Here is a 22519-nt window from a genome sequence, read left to right on the forward strand (position 1 = left end):
GAGACGAATCTAATAAATCTAATTAGGCCGTAATTAGATGTTAAATTACTACAGTGATGCTACAATAAACAATCTTTAATGCCGGATTAATTAGGCTCATTAGATTCGTCTCGCGATTTACAGACAAATTCTGTAATTTATTTTATAATTAATCGATATTTAGTACTTCAAATATAAAAAAATGTCTTTTCAAAAAAGACAACTAATGTAGGTTCCATGGCTGCTGGCTGTGCCAGTCCGTCTGTCTCGACTCCGCAAGCCCCGAAGTCAGGAGTCTAGCTGCGTACTTCATCGCCGGCCTCCGATCCTGCCGTGGATGGGAAACCGTTGCATTCTTTAATCCTCTTTTCTATTTCCTTTTGATCCCCTCCCTTGTCATCAGAGGCAGGCCCGGCCCCTGGCTACGCAACAGGACATAGAGTATAGAGAAATGCCGTGAACATGCGCCTGTCGCGGCAGTTACACGACATCCGTCCACACCGTTATCATGTGGCTTACCTTGCTGGGATCAAAGTGTGACGGAACCTTCAAATTAAAACTCTAATTAAACGTAATGTCCGTCATTTAAACACATCGGGTGCATTAGCTTAACGGTTTAATTTGGCGATCCTTTCTCAACCCACGGCCCGAACAAAACAACACCGGTAGTCCCACGCGAAGGTGGGCGCAGATGGTACAAGCACGGCATATTACTTGAAAATATAAACTCAATGAAAAAAAAACAATAAGTTTTACAAACCGAGTTCAAATATATACAATTAATTTATAAAACTTTACAATAGATGGTCTGAAGTTCGAAATCAAAAGATCCTACATCTATTCTAACTATCACCAGTTCTGATCCTTCTCGACCGGTCGGACCGGTTCACCCAACCGGTCGGACCGGTCGGCACCATACTGCCGCCTCCACCGGTCAGACCGGTCCCACGGGCCGGTCAGACCGGTCTGCGCAAAACTGGGAGGCTGAACACTCTGCCCTCGAGTGTACAACCCAACAATCCCCTAACTTAAGGGTCTCGCTCCACCACCTCCCACCCCTCTGCATCCCGGCGGATGAACTTGACACAGCAGGGGCAGAAGTCGACGTCCGGATGGCCTGAAATAATTGTGGCAACAAATCCTGAGTATACTAATACTCAGCAAGGCTTACCCGACCAGTGGGTATAACTTAGCCCACATACCTAGACATGCACGACATTTGGCTGGTGGTTATTTTTGCAGAAAGAGCGACTAAAGTAATTCCTTACTTTCATTATTTTAGCTCCAGGTTCTATATAAATTAACTCTCATTTAATATTTGCATAGACTCACTATAGCAATCATGGTGAGGCAAGCAAAAATAATTCAATGTGCTCAATATTTTATATATTATACATAATTCACATTCTAACATTTTGCTACGATGCAGCAAAGAGATCAAGGCCCTCATGACCGCGAGACACGGCGAATCGATCCGATTTAACCCTGCAAGGTGGACCTAACCAACACGGCACGCATTTGCCCCGTCGGACTATACATGCCAACCATTCTCTTTTCTGCCTCGAACTACAGAACCGCCCCACCTGCATATAGTCAGTCGATCCCTACGAGAGACCACCAAAAGTAAACATATACGTCCCGATTCTCCGCGGCCACTCGACTCGCCCTTAGGAGTGGGTAGAAGTTCTGTACTTTCGAATCAAAGCAGTAATCGGCTTACCAATTTCGACTACCTCCTACTCCCGGCATGCGGTTAGTACAATTCAATCCCCGATCAGCACTGCCGACAACGATCGGTCCTTAATCGACTCAGACGGGGCTAAGGCACCCAGGAACCCTGTCCTGCGGCCATACCAATACATCATCCCCGCCCGGTCTCACATCTCCATATCCATTTCAATACTCAAGTACTGTAATATTAGTAGACATAACCTATGTCTCGCGAATAACTGGAAATTACTCGACTTCTATATACCTTATATCTCGCGAGTGACAAGAAGTCACTCGTCTTCTACCGAGAACACTTAAGCATAGCATTACTATCGTCCTATCATACTAGTATAAACTCAATAAAACATAGAGATCATGCAACTAGGGTTTCAACCAGTTTCTATATGTAATGCATAAGTAATAGATACATACATAGATGTCATAATTTAAAATTAATAGGTTGTGCTCCGGGGCTTGCCTTGAGTCTGCTGCTCAGCACTAGGGTTAGCCGGGCCTTGGGCCGGCTCCTCGAGAACCTCCTGCTGCGGGGCTTGCCCCTGGGGCTCCTGTGGCTCTGCAACCACCTCGTACATGACCTCCTCTGTCGCGGCTGCTACACGTATGCATATGCATATGATATGAGAATGCATGCATGATTCATAAAAATTACCACTAACAATTAACCAAACAAATTTCCAACTAACCACACCAACAAACCCTAATTTACCCCTCTCAGCCACCGCTATACCGGTCAGACCGGTCCACCCGACCGATCAGACCGGTCTCCCTTAACTTATCGTTATACCGGTCAGACCGGTCCCTCCGACCGGTCAGACCGGTCCTACCCAGACCAAAACCTAGAATCCTTGGCGCGGCAAAAATCGCCCACCACTCCAAATACTTTTTAGGATCTAGTTCAGGGGTTCATGTGGATGCTTTTGACCAGAGGAAACCACCTAAAACTTTCTAGAACAAGAGATCGATCCAAACTCCTAAATTACCTTGAATGAGTCCCTTTCACGTGAAGAACTTGAATCTCCCGCTCCCCAAGGATGGAATCGAGGAGGAGATGATCCCCCACGCTGATTTGATCCTCCCCCGGCCCTGGGAATCCAATGGAGAGGAAGGATTTGGGGATTAGGGTTTGGGGTGAGGGGTGAGGGAGAGAGAGCTCGGGAGGGCGAGCTGAGAGAGCTGGGGAGGGTGAATGGGTCGTTGGGAGAGAGAGGAGAGTGATTTAAATGCTGTGGGGCCCAAAACCGCCAACTCGGTTTAGACCGGTCGGGGCCAGACTGACAAAGAGATTGCTAACTTATGGTTTTCTATTTAGGTCCGAAACTAATGACCTTAATTAGCTTAACTGCAGTGAATTAATAGCTGAGTGTTACAACAAGTACGTAGTACTATACAACACAGGTGACTCTGGGCACAGGCTTCTTCCAGTAAAAAAGAAAAGAAAAGAAAAGGAGAGGTGACTTTCAGCGAAATTACTCTGAAATCCACACATGTACAGGATTCCTTTTAAATGATTATTGCACCTGCTGTGAGACAGCAGAGAGTCCTCTCACCGTTGTTTGAACAGACAGACAGTTTAAGAAAATGCTTGTAGATTCCCCATTAGGTGTCTTCCCCAAGGCCCATGCGGCCATGCCCGTATTTTTTTTTGGCAAGTGGTTTACCTTTTTCTTTTGTATTGCGTGGTGTCGTTGTACCACCAAAAAGCAAGGAAAAGGAGAGGTTTCTGGAACTTCTGGTGGCCGCCGCTGACGACACAAATTATGGGTGCCACTTCCGAGTTGGGACGAGCGTCCGTTGCTGTGATCATGTGGCTTGTTTATTCTGAGAGGTCACCACTGCCGACTACTCTATCCTTCGCGCAGCTTGGTTAGCTGAGCAGCAGATTCCCAGACGGTGCCGTGTTTATAATCTGGGCCGCCGTCCTGCCCGTCCATGTCTGCCTGTGCTCTGCTGCATGTCCATTCTGGAAGCTCAAAAGGTATCAGGCCTTGTCATTTGCTTCCTGCCGCCACCCTTGATGCTGAAGAAAGAAGTCTCACTGCAGTGCTCACGGACATAAAACAACAGCCACTTTACAAGCAAGGAATGGCCCAGCAGCATCTGTGCTCGCTTGACTCGTATGTGACTGCAGATCGACAACTCAGGCGATGTTCTTGTAGCTAAATTCCTAAATCCACCTTGGGTCTCCATTATTTGGAATGCTCAGTACGCTGCCCTTCCTTTGGAAGCAAACAAAGGACTTGGTAACGGTGGACCAAGATCTTAGTGGTATCTAACAGTTCAATTTAATCTTTACATATGTTTTGCTAAAAATTGTATAAGATAAAAACCTGACTCTTTCAGAGCTCGATCCTTAGACAATCAAAACTAAAATTTAAGACTTTTTACCACCCTACAAAGAACAAAACTTTCCATCTCAGTCCGGTGACAAAGCGACGGTATGATGATCAACGCCTTTTTGTCCAGGAGGGTCAGCAAATAAATCGAAGCCTTGACTCAAACAAAGACAGTCTCACCAAATTCATTAGAGCATGGCTTATGACCGCGCCTACTGCTGGCTGCAAGGAGCCTGACCTGGCGTGCAGTTGGGGCAAAGTCCACTAGCATTTAAGGCCCAGCAGCTAGATTCAGCTAATAGCAAGCGCACAAGCTTCTCTTCGCCGGCTTCAGCCAGCGTGTCGCGACTCGCGAGTCGCCCGCCGGACTTTCTCTCTTCGTTTCTCTCACTTCCCCATTGGATCTCGCCCATATCTCGCTTGATAGTATATGCCCCGTTTTGATCAAAAAAACCCCCACAAAAACCAAATTTTCCATCACATCTTCATCACATCGAAACATTAAATGAAGCAAATGACCCATATATGGAGTACTAAATGTAGGTAAATAAAAAAAACTAATTGCATAGTTTTGATGTACGTTGCGAGACGAATCTTTTGATTCTAGTTAGGTCATGGTAGGACAATATCTACCACAACACAAACGAAAAGTGCTATAATATGCTACAGTGTCCGATGTAATTTTTTCTACTACCTTTTCAAAGATCTAAACACACCCAGGAGCCTGATCAGCGAGAAGCTCCACGAGGAAACTGAGCTGCCCAACGCACCTGTAATAAATGCTGTCATTTGTTTTCCTCTCCCTCCCCCCGTTATCTTCCCTCTCCTCTAGTCTCCTAGAAAACGCATGCGGTGGGCAAGGAGCAACGAAGGCCGTGCCGCTGGTGGTGGGTCCTAGTCTCCTAGAAAACGCGTGGGGAGGAAACCATCTGAGTTCCCAACGCGCGCCGGGACGTTTCTTCGTGCTTTGGATGGAGCGCCGACACCGTTTGTTTCTTGCAGGAGAAACGGTTTTCTCCTCAATTCTTCTCTCTCCTTAATAAATCTCTTGCCACATCATTGTTTCGCTTACGTGGCACACGATTTAATGGCAGGGAAACTATCCTACTCTGCAGCGTTGGGACTGGCCTAATGCAAAGCCCAAGTAGCCAACCGAACGCTTTCGGGATCACCACCTGCTTGCGCGAGCCCGGCGTCGTGCCTGCCGCGACGCGTGTCGAGACCCCGGACGCCGGCGCGCCACGTCTGCGAGCGGCGGCATGGGGCATGTGGCGTCCCCCCACTTGGCGCGCTGCCACGTCTGCTCTTGGTTGTTGCATCCACATCCACCACATCCGTCGTTGCCGGCGACGGCACGGGCCTTTTTCATTTTTATATTTATAAAAAAAATTCAAAAATATATGTCGAATAGGGAAATTTTGAAAAATGGGTGTCTGTCGTCCCCCTAATGAGCGACAGGCCCTGTCGCCCGTCCAGTGGGCGATAGGACTTAAATGTAAAAAAAAATTATATTTAGGTCCTGGCGCCCAGGGCGCATTAAACAGTGAACTTGTAAAATCGATATAAAATTGTAGAAAAATCAGAAAAATACAAACTCAACTGTTCTGGATTCTATGAAACAAGATCTACAACTTTTGTTACATAAAGTTTTTCATTTGATCAATGTATCTAAATCAAGAAAAATAGTTCTTGTACCTAGAAAAATCTGAAATAATTCATTTGGTCTAGTTGTTCTTATCTAAAATTTATCAAACTTTTTTTATAGCTCTTAAGAAATAAAATAATGGTACAGTAAAAGTTATGACTTCTAATACTCAGTATAGCAGCATGGATAAATAACTCATTTAAACTAGACATATTGCAAGATCTAATTTAAAAACTTATTCTACAAATGTTTTCTGAGCCTACCAATTTTGTACAACCCTATGCTCACCATATACAACACTCTGGCCAAAGATGACATGCATCCAAATGATGGATCTTGAGATTTAAATAAAAGTGCATTAAACTGGTATTTAAAATCCAGCAAGATACATTGATCAAATGAAAAATTTTATGTAACAAAAGTTGTAGATCTTGTTTCATAGAATCCAGAACAGTTGAGTTTGTATTTTTTTGATTTTTTATGATTTTATATAGATTTTACAAATTCACTATTTAATGCACCCTGGGCGCCAGGACCTAAATGTAATTTTTTTTACATTTAGGTCCTGTCGCCCACTAGATGGGCGACAGAAACCCATTTTTTAAAATTTTCCTATTCGGCATATATTTTTGAAATTTTGTTTTTTTAAAAAAATATAAAAATGAAAAAAGCGCCAAAGTGCGCGCCGACCTGCTCAGGATGGCCCACGAGCCCAAGAATCTATCTCCGGGAGCTTGTGAGTTGTGAGGGACTGAGGGGAATCGCAGGCCAAGAGCCCAAGATCTCTCGCTCGCTCGATGCCGGAATTTTTTTTTCATTTTTATATTTTAAAAAAAATTTCAAAAATATATGACCGTTTCGAAAAATTTCAAAACTATACCCCTGTCGCCCCCTGGCTGGGCGACAGGACCTAAACGTAAAAAAAATTACATTTAGGTCCTGGCGCCCAGGACGCATTAAACAGCGAACTTGTAAAATTGATATAAAATCGTGGAAAAATCGAAAAAATACAAACTCAACTGTTCTGGATTCTATGAAACAAGATCTACAACTTTTGTTATATAAAGTTTTTCATTTGATTAATGTATCTTGCTCTATTTTAAATACCAATTTAATACACTTTTATTTAAATCTCAAGATCCATCCTTTGGATGCATGTCATCTTTGGCCATAGTGTTGCATATGGTGAGCATAGGCTTGTAAAAAATTGGTAGGCCCAGAAAACATTTCTAGAATAAGCTTTTAAATTAAATCTTTCAATATGTCTAGTTTAAATGGGTTATTTATCCATGCTGCTATACTGAGTTTTAGAAGCCATAACTTTTACAGTACTATTATTTTATTTCCTAAGAGCTATAAAAAAAATTTGGTAAATTTTAGATAAGCACAACTAGACCAAATGAATTATTTCAAATTTTTCTAGGTACAAGAACTATTTTTCTTGATTTAGTGCATTTACCTTAGTCATAATTCATTTGGTCTAGCTGTACTTATCTAAAATTTACCAAACTTTTTTTATAGCTCTTAGGAAATAAAATAATAGTACTGTAAAAGTTATGGCTTCTAAAACTCAGCATAGCAGCATGGATAAATAACTCATTTAAACTAGACATATTGCAAGATTTAATTTAAAAGCTTATTATAGAAATATTTTCTGGGCCTACCAATTTTTTACCAGACTATGCTCACCATATGCAACACTATGGCCAAAGATGACATGCATCCAAAGGATGGATCTTGAGATTTAAATAAAAGTGTATTAAATTGGTATTTAAAATAGAGCAAGATACATTGATCAAATGAAAAACTTTATATAATAAAAGTTGTAGATCTGGTTTCATAGAATCCAGAACATTTGAGTTTGTATTTTTCCGATTTTTCTATGATTTTATATCAATTTTACAAGTTCGCTGTTTAATACGTCATGGGCGCCAGGACCTAAATGTAATTTTTTTTTTACGTTTAGGTCCTGTCGCCCAGCCAGGGGCGACAGGCCCTCTGTCGCCCAGGCAGGGGGCGACAGGGGTATAGTTTTGAAATTTTTCGAAACGACCATATATTTTTGAAATTTTAATTTTTTTAAAATATAAAAATGAAAAAGATCCTCGATGCCGTTTGTGTCAGACTTGCGGCCCGTCACGTCTAGATTTTTCTACGCCCTCGGCCCGGCAATGGTGGCGTGGCCTGCTCAAACATTCGGAGCCCACACGGCCTCCGCGTGCGCCGAATTCGGCCGTCGTTATAACGACCCGAGAGCCTGCGCGCCTTGCAGCCACAGTTTGGGGATAAACCCAAGCGGAAGCGGCCACAGCCAGCTCAGAGCAGCAGCCATGGCGCCTCCCGTCTCCTCCCTGCCCCGCATGGCGTCCAGCCCAATCCCGCCGCCGCAGCTCCCCAAGCCCAGCAGAAGGGCGCTCGCCGTCGCGCCCTGCAGCTCCGCCTCCTCCTCGCCGCCCACCACCTCCTCCCCTCCGTGCCACGCCGCCGCGCCTCCGGCGGGTCGGAGGGGGATGCTGGCGCTGGGCGCGGGGTTCCTGGCCTCGGCCGCGCTGCTGGCCCCGGCCGGGGACGCCGGGGCGACGCGCATCGAATACTACGCGACTGTCGGGGACAAGCTCTGCGACATGAGCCTCGTCAAGTCGGGGCTCGCGTACTGCGACGTCGAGGTTGGCACCGGCGCCCAGCCCCCGCGCGGCGAGCTCATCAATGTCAGTGCTCGGAGAACGGTTTCGTGCATGCCCTGCGACTTCCTTTAACTCAACTTCCATTTGTGTAGTACTAGTAGAAACATTTCACTTCTCTGAATATACGAGGTTTTATCTTGTTTCCCGTCCTTTGCTGGAGTCGAAATTTTAACCGTCATGCACTTTGGTGCTGCTTCGTCTTGTCGTCTCCTTCCAAGAACGACACTGCATCTTTTATCTCAGTGAAACAGATTGTAATAAATCAGATTTAATAAATTCGTTTTCTCCTGATGATCGTCAGGTTCACTACACTGCAAGATTTCCTGATGGTACAGTGTTCGACAGCACCTACAAGCGCGGCAGGCCACTGACAATGCGTATCGGCGCTGGGAAGGTGTGCAGCATCTGCTCTGCTCATACAGAAGATGCGTCTTGCAGTCTGAACCTTCCTTGCCATCACAAATCACTTGATGACACCCCTGTTTCACTTACCGTCTGCAGATCCTCCGTGGGCTTGAACAGGGAATCAGTGGAGGTGGAGGAGTGCCGCCCATGCTTGTTGGTATGGTTATAACTTATGAGTTGCGCAATAGAAGCATTGGGATGCTGTATCTATATCCTAACTTAACCGCAATCCTGCTTCAGGTGGAAAGCGCAAGCTTATGATACCTGCAACTCTGGCGTACGGGCCTGAACCAGCAGGCTGCTTCTCAGGTCAATTTTTGCACCCTAACCTGAAAAGTAAAAAAAAAAAGGCTTCTGTGGCATTTGACTGCACCACAAAGAAGCACTTTCAGAATTGCTCCAACTTACTAGCACTGTCAGCAAACTGCACATGCGTTCAGAACTTCAGACCATCTGCTTATTTTAACAGGAGATTGCAACATTCCTGGAAACTCCACACTTCTATATGACCTTTTCCTAGTCGGGATTTACAAGTGAGCATCCAATGAGATGACAAGGAACATTCAGGAATTAGAACAGACAAGGTCAGATATCTATCATACAAAGTACATCATTCTCAAGTTGCCTGAATTTTCTTTGATTCACGATGGCAAATTTAAAATTCCTATTTTCCGAGAAAAAAATATTGTTTCCTTACCCGGAACACGTGGTGAGTTTCAGGCAGAAGTCTATCATGCAGATAAAGAGAACGGTTCCTGGAACACATGGTCCCAATACCGCGGATGAAGAGAACGCTTCTGGCAATACTCGCGAAAGCTTGTGAATAACATTTATATTTTCTTACCTAGCCGATCGGCAATGTTCCTGACCTATTTCCGAAGAAAATAAAGCCCACCTGGATTGCATCATCATGGAGCTAGCTTTGTAAAGATCATTCAATCATATTGTTGTCATAGCAGTTTAGCACAGTCAAAGCGACCAAGTTCTCCGAGGTGTCGGTCGAGTGCTAGAGTTACTTTGCATGACCTTAAGCCGTAATGGAATTGTGAATTTGCGCCAGTCGACATGACTGGCCAATACATGACATGATTTGTCACGGTTGGTCAAATCACCCACGGTTCTAGAAGTTTTTGTTTTCGATATAGGAAAATTCCAGCCTTGAACACACCCACGGCTAGAAGTTAGAACATGCAATGCAAGGACCTCGCGCCCCCTGTCAACGGCATGCGCAAGTAGCTTTGACCATGGAAAAGAATTAAATTCTTCAGCACCCAACCATGAAGCAATGCGTCCAGGTTTGGAGCAAATTCTCATCTAACTGCTAAGCCATCTGAAACGGAATATTCGCCGTCAAGAGAATATCCTCTGAGTGACGTACACAAACCCGAACTGCAAGCGAGTTCAGAGTCGAGGGTTCAGATGGTGCCCACCTGCCTGAATTGGGGAGGTAGGTGAATCAAGGAAGACAGAGCTAGCGACCGGCTTCATTGCTAAATTTTTTGAGTTTTGGATAAAATTTAGCCTACTTCATTAGTATTCCCGACTTTGTTTTGATGAATCAATGCTAAATTTTAGTACTTTTGAGCATTAGCACTTGTATTCAAACACCCTATAAAACGAGCACTAAAACTCCCAACAGTAGCCAGGCGGGCTTCGTGTACAAAGTCTTCAGGCATGGAATTCTTCACGGTGGTTGGCGACGAACACGTGAGGTGAAAACGGAAAGTCGCAAAAAGGTCAAGCGTGGCATAGGAGCAAGCTGCATTAAGCTCTACCCTTTATTCGGGAGGGGGCGTCGCCATCACACGTCACTCGAAAAAAAAATGTGGGGCTTGGGTTGACAAAAAGTTCAGGGTGATCTGACGACCTCGCCTCTTGTTTTGTGGCCAGGTTCCGAAGATAAGAGAGCCGGTGGTTCTTGGAAGCACCAAGAGCTGTTTGATTCAGCTATGGAACGCTTTCTCCAGACATCGGAAGGACAAACCGAAGGGCAGGCCTGCTGATAACTGCAAGGCAGCACGGAACAACACCATTTTTTTTTTCATTCAAGCCAGTGCAGCAGGGCATATTCTCAACAATCTGCCAATTTTTGTACTCGCTAAACACTTCCAAACAAATTTGAATTCCTCCTGCAAATTTCCCTGAAAATTTCAGAGGTTGCTAGGAGCAGTCACGCTCTTTGTTCCCACACGGCAGACGGCACCAACCAGCCCGCGGCGACCCTTGGACCGGACAAACCAAACCAACTCCCTCCGATCGCGCTCGCGGCCGCGGCCGCCTTATAAAACCGGCCGGGCCGCGCCGCGCCGCGCCGCACCAGAACCCGGGAGCACGACCCGCCCGAGGCAGCAAACGACGAGACCCGTTTCGCCCCCTTGTCCCCTCGGTTTCGCCGCCGCTTCCCGGCGATCTCCGCGATCCCGCCGCCGCAGATCTCGCCGAGGAGGTGGGGATCAGTCACACCGACCCGCTGCGAGGCCCTTCGCTCCCGGTTGAGTTCTCGAGGCGCTACACTCCGAGGGTTTCGGCACCCTTGGTTCCCCATGTATGTGATCTTCGCGCTTCCCCCTATTTTGCGCTTGCTTAGGTCCTGGAGCGGTAATGGTAATCGCTATGATTGGTAGTCCGGATTCGGTTGCTGTTGGTTTTCTCCTGTTGCTAGTGGTCATTCGTATGGTACTCTTATTATTTGATCTGTGCGGCAATGGGTTATTTGATCTGTGTGTTAATGGGATTGTCTCAGTACTTCTCGATCTTAGGATAATAAGGTTTTAGTAATTACACTGACCCTTGCAAAATTCCTGCATTCAAATGGGACTCGAACTGGCCGTGTAAGAATTCAGCTAATTTTATTGCGTATATTGGGGACAGATGGCTGCTTCCACATCTCAGCATGTACTCTCATCCATCAAGTTGTGGTCCAACAGCAGCTTCAGTCATGAGAAGAGAACTTGTCATGTGCATTCTGTTTCAGTAGGGCGTCGCTGCCCCAGTGCCCGTAATTTGGGTCTAGTTTGTGCTTCAAAGTCACAATCTTCAGTGGTTGAGCCAGTTCAGCTACCGGGGAGCCCTAAAAGTGGCACAACCCCAAAGAAGTCAAGTAAGCTTCTTGCGTTCACTGTACTTAACAGTTAACAGTGTAGTGGTGGCGAAATTGTTCTACCAATCATTGATTCACTGATGTTATAATATCGCTATTCACACGCTTGTAGGTGAAAGTGCACTCATACTGATACGGCATGGCGAATCGTTGTGGAATGAGAAGAACCTGTTTACTGGATGTGTTGATGTTCCACTGACCCCTAAGGGTGTTGAGGAGGCAATTGAAGCGGGTAAAAGGATATGCAATATCCCAGTTGATGTAATATACACTTCATCACTAATTCGTGCTCAGATGACTGCTATGCTTGCCATGATGCAGCACCGCCGTAAGAAGGTTCTACATCTTCCATTTCAGATTTCTAGTAGGGTGTTCATGTTGAGTAATATGTTCACATTTGCAGTTAATCAACTTATGAGGTAACATGTGGCACTCACTATTGCACTTGCTATTCTAGGTTCCAATCATTGTCCACAATGAGAGTGAACAAGCTCACAAGTGGAGTCAGATATACAGTGAAGAGACAAAGAAGCAGTCCATTCCAGTCATAACAGCTTGGCAGTTAAATGAGCGAATGTAAGGGTTCACTATGCTCTATGATGATCATTTGACATATTATCTTTTTGTTTTGCTTCTTGATGAACATCACATGGAAATTTCCCTTGTCATCTAAGGTATGGTGAACTGCAAGGTCTTAACAAGCAAGAAACTGCTGACCGGTTTGGCAAAGAACAAGTTCATGAATGGCGTCGCAGCTATGATATTCCTCCCCCAAATGGCGAGAGCCTTGAGATGTGTGCGGAGCGAGCAGTTGCTTATTTCAAAGATCAAGTAAGGCTATTACGTAACACTTGATTCAGCTGGAACTTTCTTGGTCAGCATGCTGCTTGTATGCATACAAAAGTCTGTTTTTATTTTCTTTGGTTTCCAAACTATGATTGGACTGCAACTATCTCTACCAATGTACCTTTAATCTGTTTCTGTCATTATCACCTAATACATTATGAAACACGCAACCCTGCATTCAGCTGTATTACCAATTTGCAATTTGCGATTTATTTTATCTATTGTAAGGTAACCCATGTACGTTTGTTGTATGTAGATTATACCTCAACTTGTGTCTGGAAAGCATGTGATGATTGCTGCCCATGGGAATTCGCTTCGTTCGATTATAATGCATTTGGACAAGTTGACTTCTCAAGAGGTATTTATATAGAGTATTTGTTTTTTTTACAATGTTTTACCTTTAGCAATTGGTGTTCTTTACTTCTTGTGATGAGATTGTTGACAAGACACTTCTTTTATCAGGTTATCAGCCTTGAGTTGTCTACTGGCATTCCTATGCTGTATATATTTAAAGAAGGGAAATTCATCAGGCGAGGAAGTCCCGCAGGACCTTCTGAAGCAGGTGTCTATGCTTATACCAAGGTGAGAATCTTCTGTGTTTCCCAGTTGGAAATTGTTGGGCACAACAAACATTCTGATTAAATCCATTCTCCAAAATTAACCTGGCATATTTAGGAGCATAAATTACCAAATTTTGATGTCTTAATACTTCAAGTTAGGATAACTCCATCTGCAAATGATTTTACTCGTAACTACAACCAGTTGCATTATTTCTGTTGATTTCTATTGTCTTATCTTATTGTGAGTGGCTCTTCTGTGTTTCCCAGTTAGAAATTGTTGGACACATCAAACATGCTGATTCAATCTGCATTCTCCAGTACAAACTGGCATATTTAGGAGCATAAGTTAGTTCAGATAACTCCATCTGCAGATGATTTTACTTGTAACTACGACCAGTAGTATTGTTTGTTTCTGTTGGTTTCTATTGTCTTGTCTTATGAGTGGCTCTGGTTGGCTCAAACTTCCTAGTTTGTCAAGGTTTTCCATTATATATTTTGATTAGGATGAAAGGTTGTTGGTCCCGATTTTTTAAATGTCTGATAGTTTATATCTTAACTTCAAATTCTTGGGGTGCAGAATTTGGCTAAGTACCGACAGAAGCTTGACAGCATGATTCAGTAACCATCTGTAGGTAATTATTTGTTATTTTCTGTTATAGAAAAGGTTTCTCTAAAGGGATATTTAAAACTAATCATTTCTCTTGATAGCCATGCAGGCTTCATTTTCTACTGTTCGCTAAGGACACATTCATCCGTCGAACATGCTTTTGGTCCCAAAAGAACTGGTTAAGTCCATACTGTTCAGCATCTTTGAGATCTACAAGCAGCTGAACTTTGTAGTATCTCAATTATGCCTTCCGAATGCTTGCAGAATGTAGGGATAATTAGGTAATGAGTTAGAGATAAAGATGGGGATAAATTTTGATGACCATTGTATTCTCGTCCCCGTTCCCCATTCATTAGATTGAAATATTTGTAATGGTGGGTGTAGTGAACACCTTTACTGGACTGTATGAAATGAAATGGTGTGGTCAAATATCTGTTCCTCGTTTCATCAGAGTTTTGCCCAACGCGTGATCCGAATGTTTTAGCTTGCCAGACCCAGACATTCGATTCTGATCCTTTTGGACAGCGGTGACCTGTTGAGGCTTCTCTGCTGCGGCATCGTTGATCCTTTGTATGCTGACAAGAACACCTGCTGACAAGGCATTGGCATGAACGATCCAGAATTCCAGATTCAGCCTCGCTCAAATCCAGAGGTGCATAAATTAACGTGCCGATGGCATCTAGCTCAGTAGCCGATGGCATCTAGCTCGGTAGAAATCGGTATAAAATTTGCTGTCGAGAGTCAAACCATCGTGGTTACTGCTTAGTATTTCTTTGCTGCAGATCATAAGCCCGTTGGTTTGACTTCTCTTTTGCCCTGGAAATTGCCCTCCTGTTTTTTGAGTTGAAGAAATTGCCCTTCTGTTGCAGTACCCCAACCTCCAACAGGCATCTTGTACCGTCACTCTAATGATCCTTGCTATATACGTAGCAAACACCATCATAGTGTATCACATTCTCGACGGTGCTGATAATATCATTGAACCCTGCAATACACTGTCAGAGCGAGCGAGAGAGCATCCTAGGTAGCGTGACTCTGATGTCGAAAATCGTGGTGCCTGCGAGAGAGATCAGTTGCTAAATCCAATGTTGCAGATAGCATCAAAGGGACGGGACGGGACGGCACCACAAGAGGGAAGCTGCTGGCCTGCTGCAGCTGCAGCAAGCAGCAAGGCCCCTGAATCCTTGGCGGCCATTGCCATTTCCATTTGAAGGCGCCACCACACAATTCCCTCGCCGCCACCCGTTTTGACCCCCCGCATTTACCCCACCACTCCACGTTTCCCTCTGGCTTTGCCGGGGAAAAGAAACCCAAAGCCAGGAAACAACCGCCTCCCGGATGAGGGTCCTGCCGCGTCTTTCACCGTCAGCTGCATGTCAAATCACAATGCGCCCCGCGACATCCCCAAGCCGGCCTCCGTCGACGAGTTCCTCGTCAAGAATGGCAAGAAGAAGAAGGCGAGCGCGATGAATCCATTCCCCCAGGGGCCGGCGGCGGCTCGCCGCCGGCGAGCCTTCATCCGAGCGTTGCCTTTGCTAACAATGTGTCTTGGTTTTGCTTCGGCCAGTCCTTCATGTCGGGCCTCTTCCGCAAGAAAGGGAGGAGCGCGGACAAGAGGCTGCTCTCGCGGCGGGACCGGGACGTCGTCTTCGGTGAGTGCGCGCCGGCGGATCCTCGCCGCCCGATCGGCGAACGGCGGTGGAGTTTGATGGTCTTGCGTTGTGTTCTCTGCAGATTTGGAGGGGAAAAGCGGCGACGCGATCGAGCTCCTGGACGCGCCCCCTGCTACCGTCCGCAAGAGCTTCTCAGGTATGGCGACCCCGATGATCATCGGAGGTCAACATGCTCGAAGCTGCATCTGATTCGCTGAGCTGCTCGTTGTTTCAGATCGCCATTGCGCGACGCGGATCGAGAACCTGAGTCTGAGCTGCCTGAATTCGCCCAGGGGACCGAATGTCGACACCCGGGAATACCGGTAACGGCAACTTTTGCCATTGCAAGCTTGGTGCTGATTCTCCAGATTCTGAAGAGTTGTGAAGCTTAATGATGGCTGGCTCTTTCTGATTGTTCTGAAAGAACGCTGATCATTCCGGGCATTTCTTTTATCTGATGAAAATGAAACTGGGCCGTGTTTGACGATCTTGCAGGGTGTTTGTAGGCACATGGAACGTGGGAGGGAAGCCTCCTGACAGCAGCGTTAACCTCGAAGAATTCCTGCAGATTGAAGGATTGCCTGACATATACGTCTTGGGGTGCATATTCTTTTCCCCATTTCGTTCCCATCCCGCTCTTCGCATTTCGTTGCTATTCAGAAATCATGACCATTCCGTTTCAAAAAAAAAAGAAATCATGACCATGATATATATATCCTTAATTAATAATTGTTTGGATTTTGGCAAAGGTTTCAGGAGATCGTCCCTCTGAACGCGGGCAACGTGCTGGTCGCCGAGGACAACGAGCCGGCGGGCAAGTGGCTGGGCCTCATCTACCAGGCCCTGAACAAGCCGCAGGCCCAGGACGGGCAAACCTCCGGCGACGAGCTCTCGCCGCCGGAGTCCACCTCCTCCCAGTCCCAGTCCCAGCAGAGAAACCGGCACGGCGGCCGCGACACCAGCAGCGCCATCCCCAAGTCCTCCAGCGGCGGCCTGCTCTTCCCCCCGAAGCCGTCCTTCAACTTGAAGGTGGTCAACAAGAGCTACCGCGTCGACAACGCGCTGGTGAAGACGTGCACCTGCATGTCGGACCCGTCCACCATGCAGCGCCGGGCGCGCGAGATGCGCGAGTTCCTCTACCGCGTCGAGGCCGCCGCCGCCTCGCCGGGCCGCGGCGCCGACGAAGATGGCGGCGCGCTGCCGGTCGAGGGCGGCGACCAGAGGGGCGGCGGCACCAACTACTGCCTCATCGCGCGGAAGCAGATGGTCGGCATCTTCCTGTCGGTGTGGGTGCGGCGGGAGCTCGTGCAGTACGTCGGCCACCTCCGGGTGGACTGCGTCGGCCGGGGCATCATGGGCCGCCTCGGGAACAAGGTCGTCTGCGTGCCTCTTCTCGTGTGCTTGGTTCGCGATCTATCGAGTCCTTGATTGATTCTGACGTCGTCACCGGCGGCGGTTTCAGGGATGCGTCGCCATGAGCATGACGCTGCACCACACGAGCATCTGCTTCGTGTGCTGCCACCTGGCGTCCGGCGAGAAGGAGGGCGACGAGGTCAGGAGGAACTCCGACGTCGCCGAGATCCTCAAGTGCGCGCAGTTCCCGCGCATCTGCAAGGTGCCCGGCCAGCGGATCCCTGAGAAGATCATTGACCACGAGTAAGCCAACAAGCTAGCACCCACTGGATCACTCCCTCCACTCGCTGATGATGAAGATTGCAGATCAGTCTATACCACCTCAGGTACTGACAAATGACAATGGTGATCGAACTCACTGATGTTCGTGTGATGCAGCCGGATCATATGGCTTGGGGACCTGAATTACCGAATCTCGTTGAGCTACGAAGAGACGAAGATGCTGCTAGAGGAGAATGACTGGAACACTTTACTGGAGAAAGACCAGGTACGATATATACAAACAAAAAAGTTTTCAGATATGCTACAGTAGGAAGGACAACTGTAAAAACTCATGGTTTCAGAAAACATGCTGACAAGGTTGTTCCTGAACAGCTCGCGATCGAGAGACAAGCGGGGAGAGCGTTCAAGGGGTGGAAGGAGGGCAAGATCTACTTCGCGCCGACATACAAGTACAGGCAGAACTCAGATTCATATGTATGGGAGACTGCGAAATCGAAGAAGAAACGGCGAACTCCGGCATGGTACAGAACAAGTACAGCATTTTATCTGAAGATTCAGGCATGCCAAAGTTCTGACGCTTCATGAGAAGAATGCTCGGAGTTCTGAATGTTTCATGTTGATGCAGGTGTGACCGGATCCTGTGGCACGGACAGGGGATCGAGCAGCTGCAGTACATCAGAGGCGAGTTCAGGCTCTCCGATCACAGGCCTGTCTGCAGCGTGTTCGTTATCGAAGCTGATGTAGATAGTGGGAGCAAGATCAGGAAGGGTTACTCAACTCTAGACGCCAGGATCCATTGCGAGTCCCCCGCCATACCCAAGAGGCACAGCTTCTATGATGACTTTTGAAATTTTGACTGGTGACAGTAGTTTTGTCTATAATATAGCTTACAAAGATCAGAAATGTGTGTAGTGAAAAGGCTGAAATTTTTAAAGCCTGGCACTTGTCTTGTACCAAGTGGTATACTAACTGAAAGTAAATGGTGGTTACTGACCAGAATACAAGTGAACAATGGTTTTTCACCCAACAGCTGCTGGTGGAAAGTGCTTGTGGTCTTGCTAGAATGCTAGGGGCAGAAAATGCTGGTCAGACAGTACTTCGATTTAGAAAACACATTGCGGGAAGCCTACGGCACTGGGTACGCCCTTTTTTTATTAACATAGCAGAAACTCGACACAAGTGGGGACAAAGAAAAATCAGAAGTTAATCTCACGAGGAAACTGAGCATAACAAAATATTGTAGTTGTTCTTTGCCGTCTGGTGGATCTCATTCCCACAAAAAGGTTCTTCAAATAAAATCATGTGGGCAGAGAAACAGAGTGGGATCTGAGAGCAGAAAGAAACAGAGTTGTGCCGACTACAAAACAAGTCAGGCATGATGATCCTGCTGTGTGTTAAAAGACTTTCTCACCGCCTTTGATGTTCATGATCTATCAGTGAAAACTCACTGTGGTAGAGCTCCTATTGACATTTAGCATTTACGTTTCACGGTGATACTCACAGATCGGATTAGGAGCCACTTTTATCTGCTGGGGCAGTACCTTCTCCTGGCAAGCTCTTCTGCTCAACTGTGGTTGATTCAGTCTCTGTTTCTTCATCCTTTGGGCCATCCTCCTTTTCAGATTCAGTATCTGATTCTTCCCTATTTTTAGGTGTAGTATCCGTAGTATCTGCATCATCTGTCTTTTCCGATTCAGTCTCTTCGGTCTTGACACCCGTGGAGCTGCTTTCTCGGGGCTTTTGGTTGCTCATCAGATATGGCTCTGAAGCAAGAGCTGAATTCTCAGGGCTCCAAAATGATGGCATCTTCTTGTCATCTTCTCTCATCCTCACAGCATAATCATTTATGTTGAAAGTAGCTGGGTTCTTGCCACCAAATGAACATTCTAACTCATCCATGTTGAAAAGATCTTCAATGATCTTCATGGTGTCAGGCTTATCTGAGTATACAAATTTGACCTTGTTTCTGGTCTTCCTCTCAAGAAGAGGGCTTGCCATCTACATTTATATCCAGACTTAAGTTTTTGAAAAATATCACGACAACTTAAGTAACATCAGTATTTAATTTCCTTTACACATATGAAAATGATCCTTACATACAGCACCACTTTAAGACAACATAATAATTAAGTAAATTAATAGCCTTGTTCCAATATCAAGAAAAAAAATCCAAACACCTGACAGCAATCTTTTACTGGAATCTATATGCAGAGAGGTGGATGCAATTGGTCAGGACATGATAGATCTGAGCATGTCATCCTATGTTTCTCATGAAATAAATAAGAAGCTCAAAGCTTGTAAAGACATACCTTCCAGAAAGGCTCAAAAAACTTTGGGGCATTGTAAAGAATTGCCACGCCCAATCTTTCAGGATAATGGCCTTGTAGGACATCTGCCGTCAATTTTGTCACGTGAATTGATATGTTACCCAAGTTGAAGCCAGCAAAATCAATGAGCCAAACCATCTGATCCTGACCACGTGGCAGATTCAAAATTGCATTCTCCATACAGTACACCAAGTACTTGACTTGCCCATTGGCATTCTTGGTATTCTGAAAAACAAAATTAAAAAAAAATGAATGACTGAATTAGACAGCATAGTATGATACAAACTATAGGTACGCATTTGATAATTGAGGGGGGGGGGCATTAAACCTGACATCCAGGTCTCATGACAAGTATACTCCGGCCACTCTTGTCAAAGTAATCAGTTCGGTAAATTTTTCCAGTCACAGCTTCATCAGATATATCATCCTACATAATGAAATAATAAACCATCAAACCAGATGTCTTAATGCATCAAATGTTTCAAAAGGCAAGCTAGAAGCTGCATAGTGGCATAAGCGTAATCACTTGTACCATGTGGATACATCATACATGAATTATCACTTCCTCCAAAGAAATTTATAAGTGAGAAAAAGCTCACCCAACGGATCTCATCTGGCTTATATTCTGAACGCCATTTCAAGGTTTTCTTCAGCATTTTTGTGGCCTTCTTCACGTCCCAGTTCCTTGCTATCAGGTATCTTGCAATTGAAGCGTCTGAGCAATATAGAGCTGATTTTGCAGATAGTTGTCCTAGTTCAGTTCTAACTTTACCAATCTGACATGAAAGAATATAAAAATGAGAAAGAACGGGAAAAGGGAATGGTAAACAATTCGCTAATTGAGCACCTAAGAGGAAAAGGGAAAAAAGTTTGAGTTGCATTATATCTGGAGCTCTTCCATTAGAACGAAGCGAGCTAAATAGATTTCTGCTCCTCATATAATGCTGTGTACTCCTCATGGAATCACCTTTGACATCTGCTGCTCATATAATGCTGCTTCTTTCCCATGGCCATTGGTCATACCACTCCCTAAACTCATAGTGCCTTTTTGTTATTTCCTAACAGAATAAAATCAAAAGGTCTTGTAAGAACTTCTACCTAAGTGACATCAAGGAGAATAATTACATCTGATCATGTGAGGAAGCAGAAACACAAGCGCAAACGTTGAAACCATCAGCAGTTTACAGTTTCTGTGGTTATGCTAGCATTTCAGCGTCATACCAAACTCATGGAACAAAGGCAGTTCAAAAACAAAAGCACGTAACGTTGCATTTGATGATAAAGATATCATATCATATTCATAAGCAAACTGAAAAAATTCAAAAAGCCTACGCAACAACAGGTAATGGTTTTTGCCTTGCAAGACAATGAGAAACTAGTAGTTGATATGTTAAAAATGTATGCAGGCATAAATCTATATGGATAATGGAGCACTGTCATTGCTGCATGAATGAAAGCTGACTCCCATATGTGTGGAGCCACATTCTGTGCATAAATAGACCAACAAAGAGCACCATTCTATCTTGTACTGTATGTTAATGCTCCTAATTGTGCAATAAAACAAATACAGCAATCTCAATGGGCAGGACAAGCAGGAATTAAACCATCATAATGCAACACTGCTAACATGGAACAACACGAGTTGGCGCCTTCCAATCTATGAAATCAATGCCATCCAGCTCACCTATAAGGTTCGAGATCGAGAAATGGCAGGACCAAAAAGGAGTCCCAACTTTCCATCGCCAGCTAAGGAAACGGGCAACAAGGAACCGACACAAAACTTCAGAGCATCAAGTCACCATACATTCTCAAGTCCACAACAGTATCATCAGGAATCACCCAAGTTCCCCCGAGAAGCACGCAATCTACTACCTCCCATTCGCAGTACACGAACAGAACCCAGAGCAGCAAATAAAACCCCAGTCGTCCTCGCTCGGCACTCCTCAGCCCCGCAGCTACGCTCAACGGTGCCCCGCTGCGAGAAGCAAGGAATGAAGGAACCCAGCAACTCCACCAAATGGCACCGCTCAACTCCCCCAGACGCAACAGAGAGTCCCCCTGCAGACCCCAAACTGACGCAGCACCACCGCTACCGAGACCCGGCCTCGGATTGCCTCCGAGCCAACATCCAAACGCACAGCTCTCCACATATCTATCCATCCATCACATACGAAACCGGGCGCTCCCTTCCTAGCGCAATCACCAAATCATTAGGGAGAACCCAACACGCCCGAAAAGGACAAAGCAATCGTTCCTCGCCTCATGGGAGCACGCTCGCGACGAGGCCAGTCGTTCCTCGCAGAGTTGAAGCAGGAGCAGAGCAAGGGGATGAGGGCGAGCTCCCGGCGCTCACCTCGGCGAGCCGCTCAGCGGGGGAGAGGAAGGCGGCGACGGCGAGGCAGGATGCGCGAACCGCGGAGCAAGCGAGGCGGGTCCGAGCCGTCCCCCCTCCCCCTCCTCCTCGGCTCGTCTTCGCTTGGGAAGAAGCGAAGTCGGGTAGGGGGTGAAAAATATGCCAAAATATGCGAGGAGGAAGCGCGGGCGATCGCATCGGACGGCCCGCGTCGGCCGGAGCCCTCACGTGGCTTTTTTTGGACGGCCGCGGCGGGCCCACGCCGGCGCCCCACGACAGGGTGGGGAGAACGGGAAAAAAATATTGGGTCGGGATCGTCGCGACTCGCCGGGCGCTGAGCTGGGCGCCGGTGGGTGCGGGTTCGTTGGCGCCGCTGCCGTGACCGTGATCAGGATCAGATCGGGTTTGCGGATGCTGCTGCGAGCCTGTGTGTTTATTAGGCTAATAAGTGACAGGGTGTGAGCTAATAAATGTTTTGTAGGTGTTCTGTTGCTGGGATCGTGAAGGAGATGTCCGTGGTGGGTCTTTGTCGCGGCGAATCTTGTCCGGAGACCATTAATTGCTGTGGATTACGACTCGCTTTCGCTCTCGTCGATCTACGGAGTAGTAGTGATGGAGATGATGAGAGTGGTAGAGACATTTGCCTTTTGCGTTGATGATAA

The 22519-nt window shown here is 46.2% G+C and overlaps 4 protein-coding genes across 7 annotated transcripts; 3 read left to right on the plus strand and 1 right to left on the minus strand.

The window, feature by feature from the left end:
- Positions 1-7946: 7946 nt before the first annotated feature.
- Positions 7947-9759, plus strand: LOC120641996 (photosynthetic NDH subunit of lumenal location 4, chloroplastic-like). 2 transcript variants are annotated; one of them, XM_039918370.1, is made up of 6 exons: positions 7947-8396; positions 8674-8766; positions 8874-8934; positions 9018-9086; positions 9247-9361; positions 9498-9759. In XM_039918370.1, exons 1-5 carry the CDS (start codon positions 8019-8021, stop codon positions 9312-9314), a joined length of 669 nt encoding a protein of 222 aa, XP_039774304.1. In that variant the 5' UTR covers positions 7947-8018; the 3' UTR covers positions 9315-9361; positions 9498-9759. The 2 variants fall into 2 exon arrangements, 1 of the variants encoding a protein (XP_039774304.1); XR_005662482.1 differs by having other exon boundaries at positions 9018-9361.
- A 1323-nt stretch (positions 9760-11082) lies between these two features.
- LOC120641983 (2,3-bisphosphoglycerate-dependent phosphoglycerate mutase 1-like) lies at positions 11083-14340 on the plus strand. 3 transcript variants are annotated; one of them, XM_039918348.1, is made up of 9 exons: positions 11083-11322; positions 11649-11877; positions 11990-12213; positions 12335-12453; positions 12552-12708; positions 12980-13081; positions 13186-13305; positions 13861-13915; positions 13992-14340. In XM_039918348.1, the coding sequence occupies exons 2-8, from the start codon at positions 11649-11651 to the stop codon at positions 13903-13905; spliced, it is 996 nt and encodes a 331-aa protein (XP_039774282.1). In that variant the 5' UTR covers positions 11083-11322; the 3' UTR covers positions 13906-13915; positions 13992-14340. The 3 variants fall into 3 exon arrangements, with proteins under 3 accessions (XP_039774282.1, XP_039774290.1, XP_039774293.1); XM_039918356.1 differs by having other exon boundaries at positions 14000-14340; XM_039918359.1 differs by having other exon boundaries at positions 13861-13911.
- A 785-nt stretch (positions 14341-15125) lies between these two features.
- On the plus strand, positions 15126-18231 carry LOC120642016 (type I inositol polyphosphate 5-phosphatase 5-like). The gene is made up of 10 exons (XM_039918389.1): positions 15126-15347; positions 15458-15542; positions 15625-15699; positions 15778-15865; positions 16038-16142; positions 16292-16916; positions 17005-17198; positions 17334-17442; positions 17550-17698; positions 17803-18231. Exons 1-10 carry the CDS (start codon positions 15264-15266, stop codon positions 18023-18025), a joined length of 1737 nt encoding a protein of 578 aa, XP_039774323.1. The 5' UTR covers positions 15126-15263; the 3' UTR covers positions 18026-18231.
- Positions 18232-18361: 130 nt separating this feature from the next.
- LOC120642009 (phosphatidylinositol transfer protein 3-like) lies at positions 18362-22178 on the minus strand. The gene is made up of 6 exons (XM_039918381.1): positions 21858-22178; positions 20472-20562; positions 20104-20280; positions 19833-19931; positions 19487-19729; positions 18362-19175 (listed from the first exon to the last, which is right to left on the minus strand). Exons 2-6 carry the CDS (start codon positions 20541-20543, stop codon positions 18687-18689), a joined length of 1080 nt encoding a protein of 359 aa, XP_039774315.1. The 5' UTR covers positions 20544-20562; positions 21858-22178; the 3' UTR covers positions 18362-18686.
- Positions 22179-22519: the final 341 nt, after the last annotated feature.

Source organism: Panicum virgatum, chromosome 1K (genome assembly GCF_016808335.1).
Source record: "Panicum virgatum strain AP13 chromosome 1K, P.virgatum_v5, whole genome shotgun sequence".
NCBI lineage: Eukaryota > Viridiplantae > Streptophyta > Magnoliopsida > Poales > Poaceae > Panicum > Panicum virgatum.

Coding starts and splice junctions, on each gene's coding strand:
- LOC120641996 (XM_039918370.1), top strand. CDS start 8,019: ATGGCGCCTCCCGTCTCCTCCCTGCCCCGCATGGCGTCCAGCCCAATC. Junction 8,397..8,673: donor CGCGCGGCGAGCTCATCAAT/GTCAGTGCTCGG, acceptor GATGATCGTCAG/GTTCACTACACTGCAAGATT. Junction 9,087..9,246: donor ACCAGCAGGCTGCTTCTCAG/GTCAATTTTTGC, acceptor TTATTTTAACAG/GAGATTGCAACATTCCTGGA.
- LOC120641983 (XM_039918348.1), top strand. CDS start 11,649: ATGGCTGCTTCCACATCTCAGCATGTACTCTCATCCATCAAGTTGTGG. Junction 11,878..11,989: donor CACAACCCCAAAGAAGTCAA/GTAAGCTTCTTG, acceptor ACACGCTTGTAG/GTGAAAGTGCACTCATACTG. Junction 12,214..12,334: donor TGCAGCACCGCCGTAAGAAG/GTTCTACATCTT, acceptor TTGCTATTCTAG/GTTCCAATCATTGTCCACAA.
- LOC120642016 (XM_039918389.1), top strand. CDS start 15,264: ATGTCAAATCACAATGCGCCCCGCGACATCCCCAAGCCGGCCTCCGTC. Junction 15,348..15,457: donor AGAATGGCAAGAAGAAGAAG/GCGAGCGCGATG, acceptor TGCTTCGGCCAG/TCCTTCATGTCGGGCCTCTT. Junction 17,699..17,802: donor AAACGGCGAACTCCGGCATG/GTACAGAACAAG, acceptor ATGTTGATGCAG/GTGTGACCGGATCCTGTGGC.
- LOC120642009 (XM_039918381.1), bottom strand. CDS start 20,543: ATGAGTTTAGGGAGTGGTATGACCAATGGCCATGGGAAAGAAGCAGCA. Junction 19,932..20,103: donor AGCCAGATGAGATCCGTTGG/GTGAGCTTTTTC, acceptor TTCATTATGTAG/GATGATATATCTGATGAAGC. Junction 19,730..19,832: donor TCATGAGACCTGGATGTCAG/GTTTAATGCCCC, acceptor TTTGTTTTTCAG/AATACCAAGAATGCCAATGG.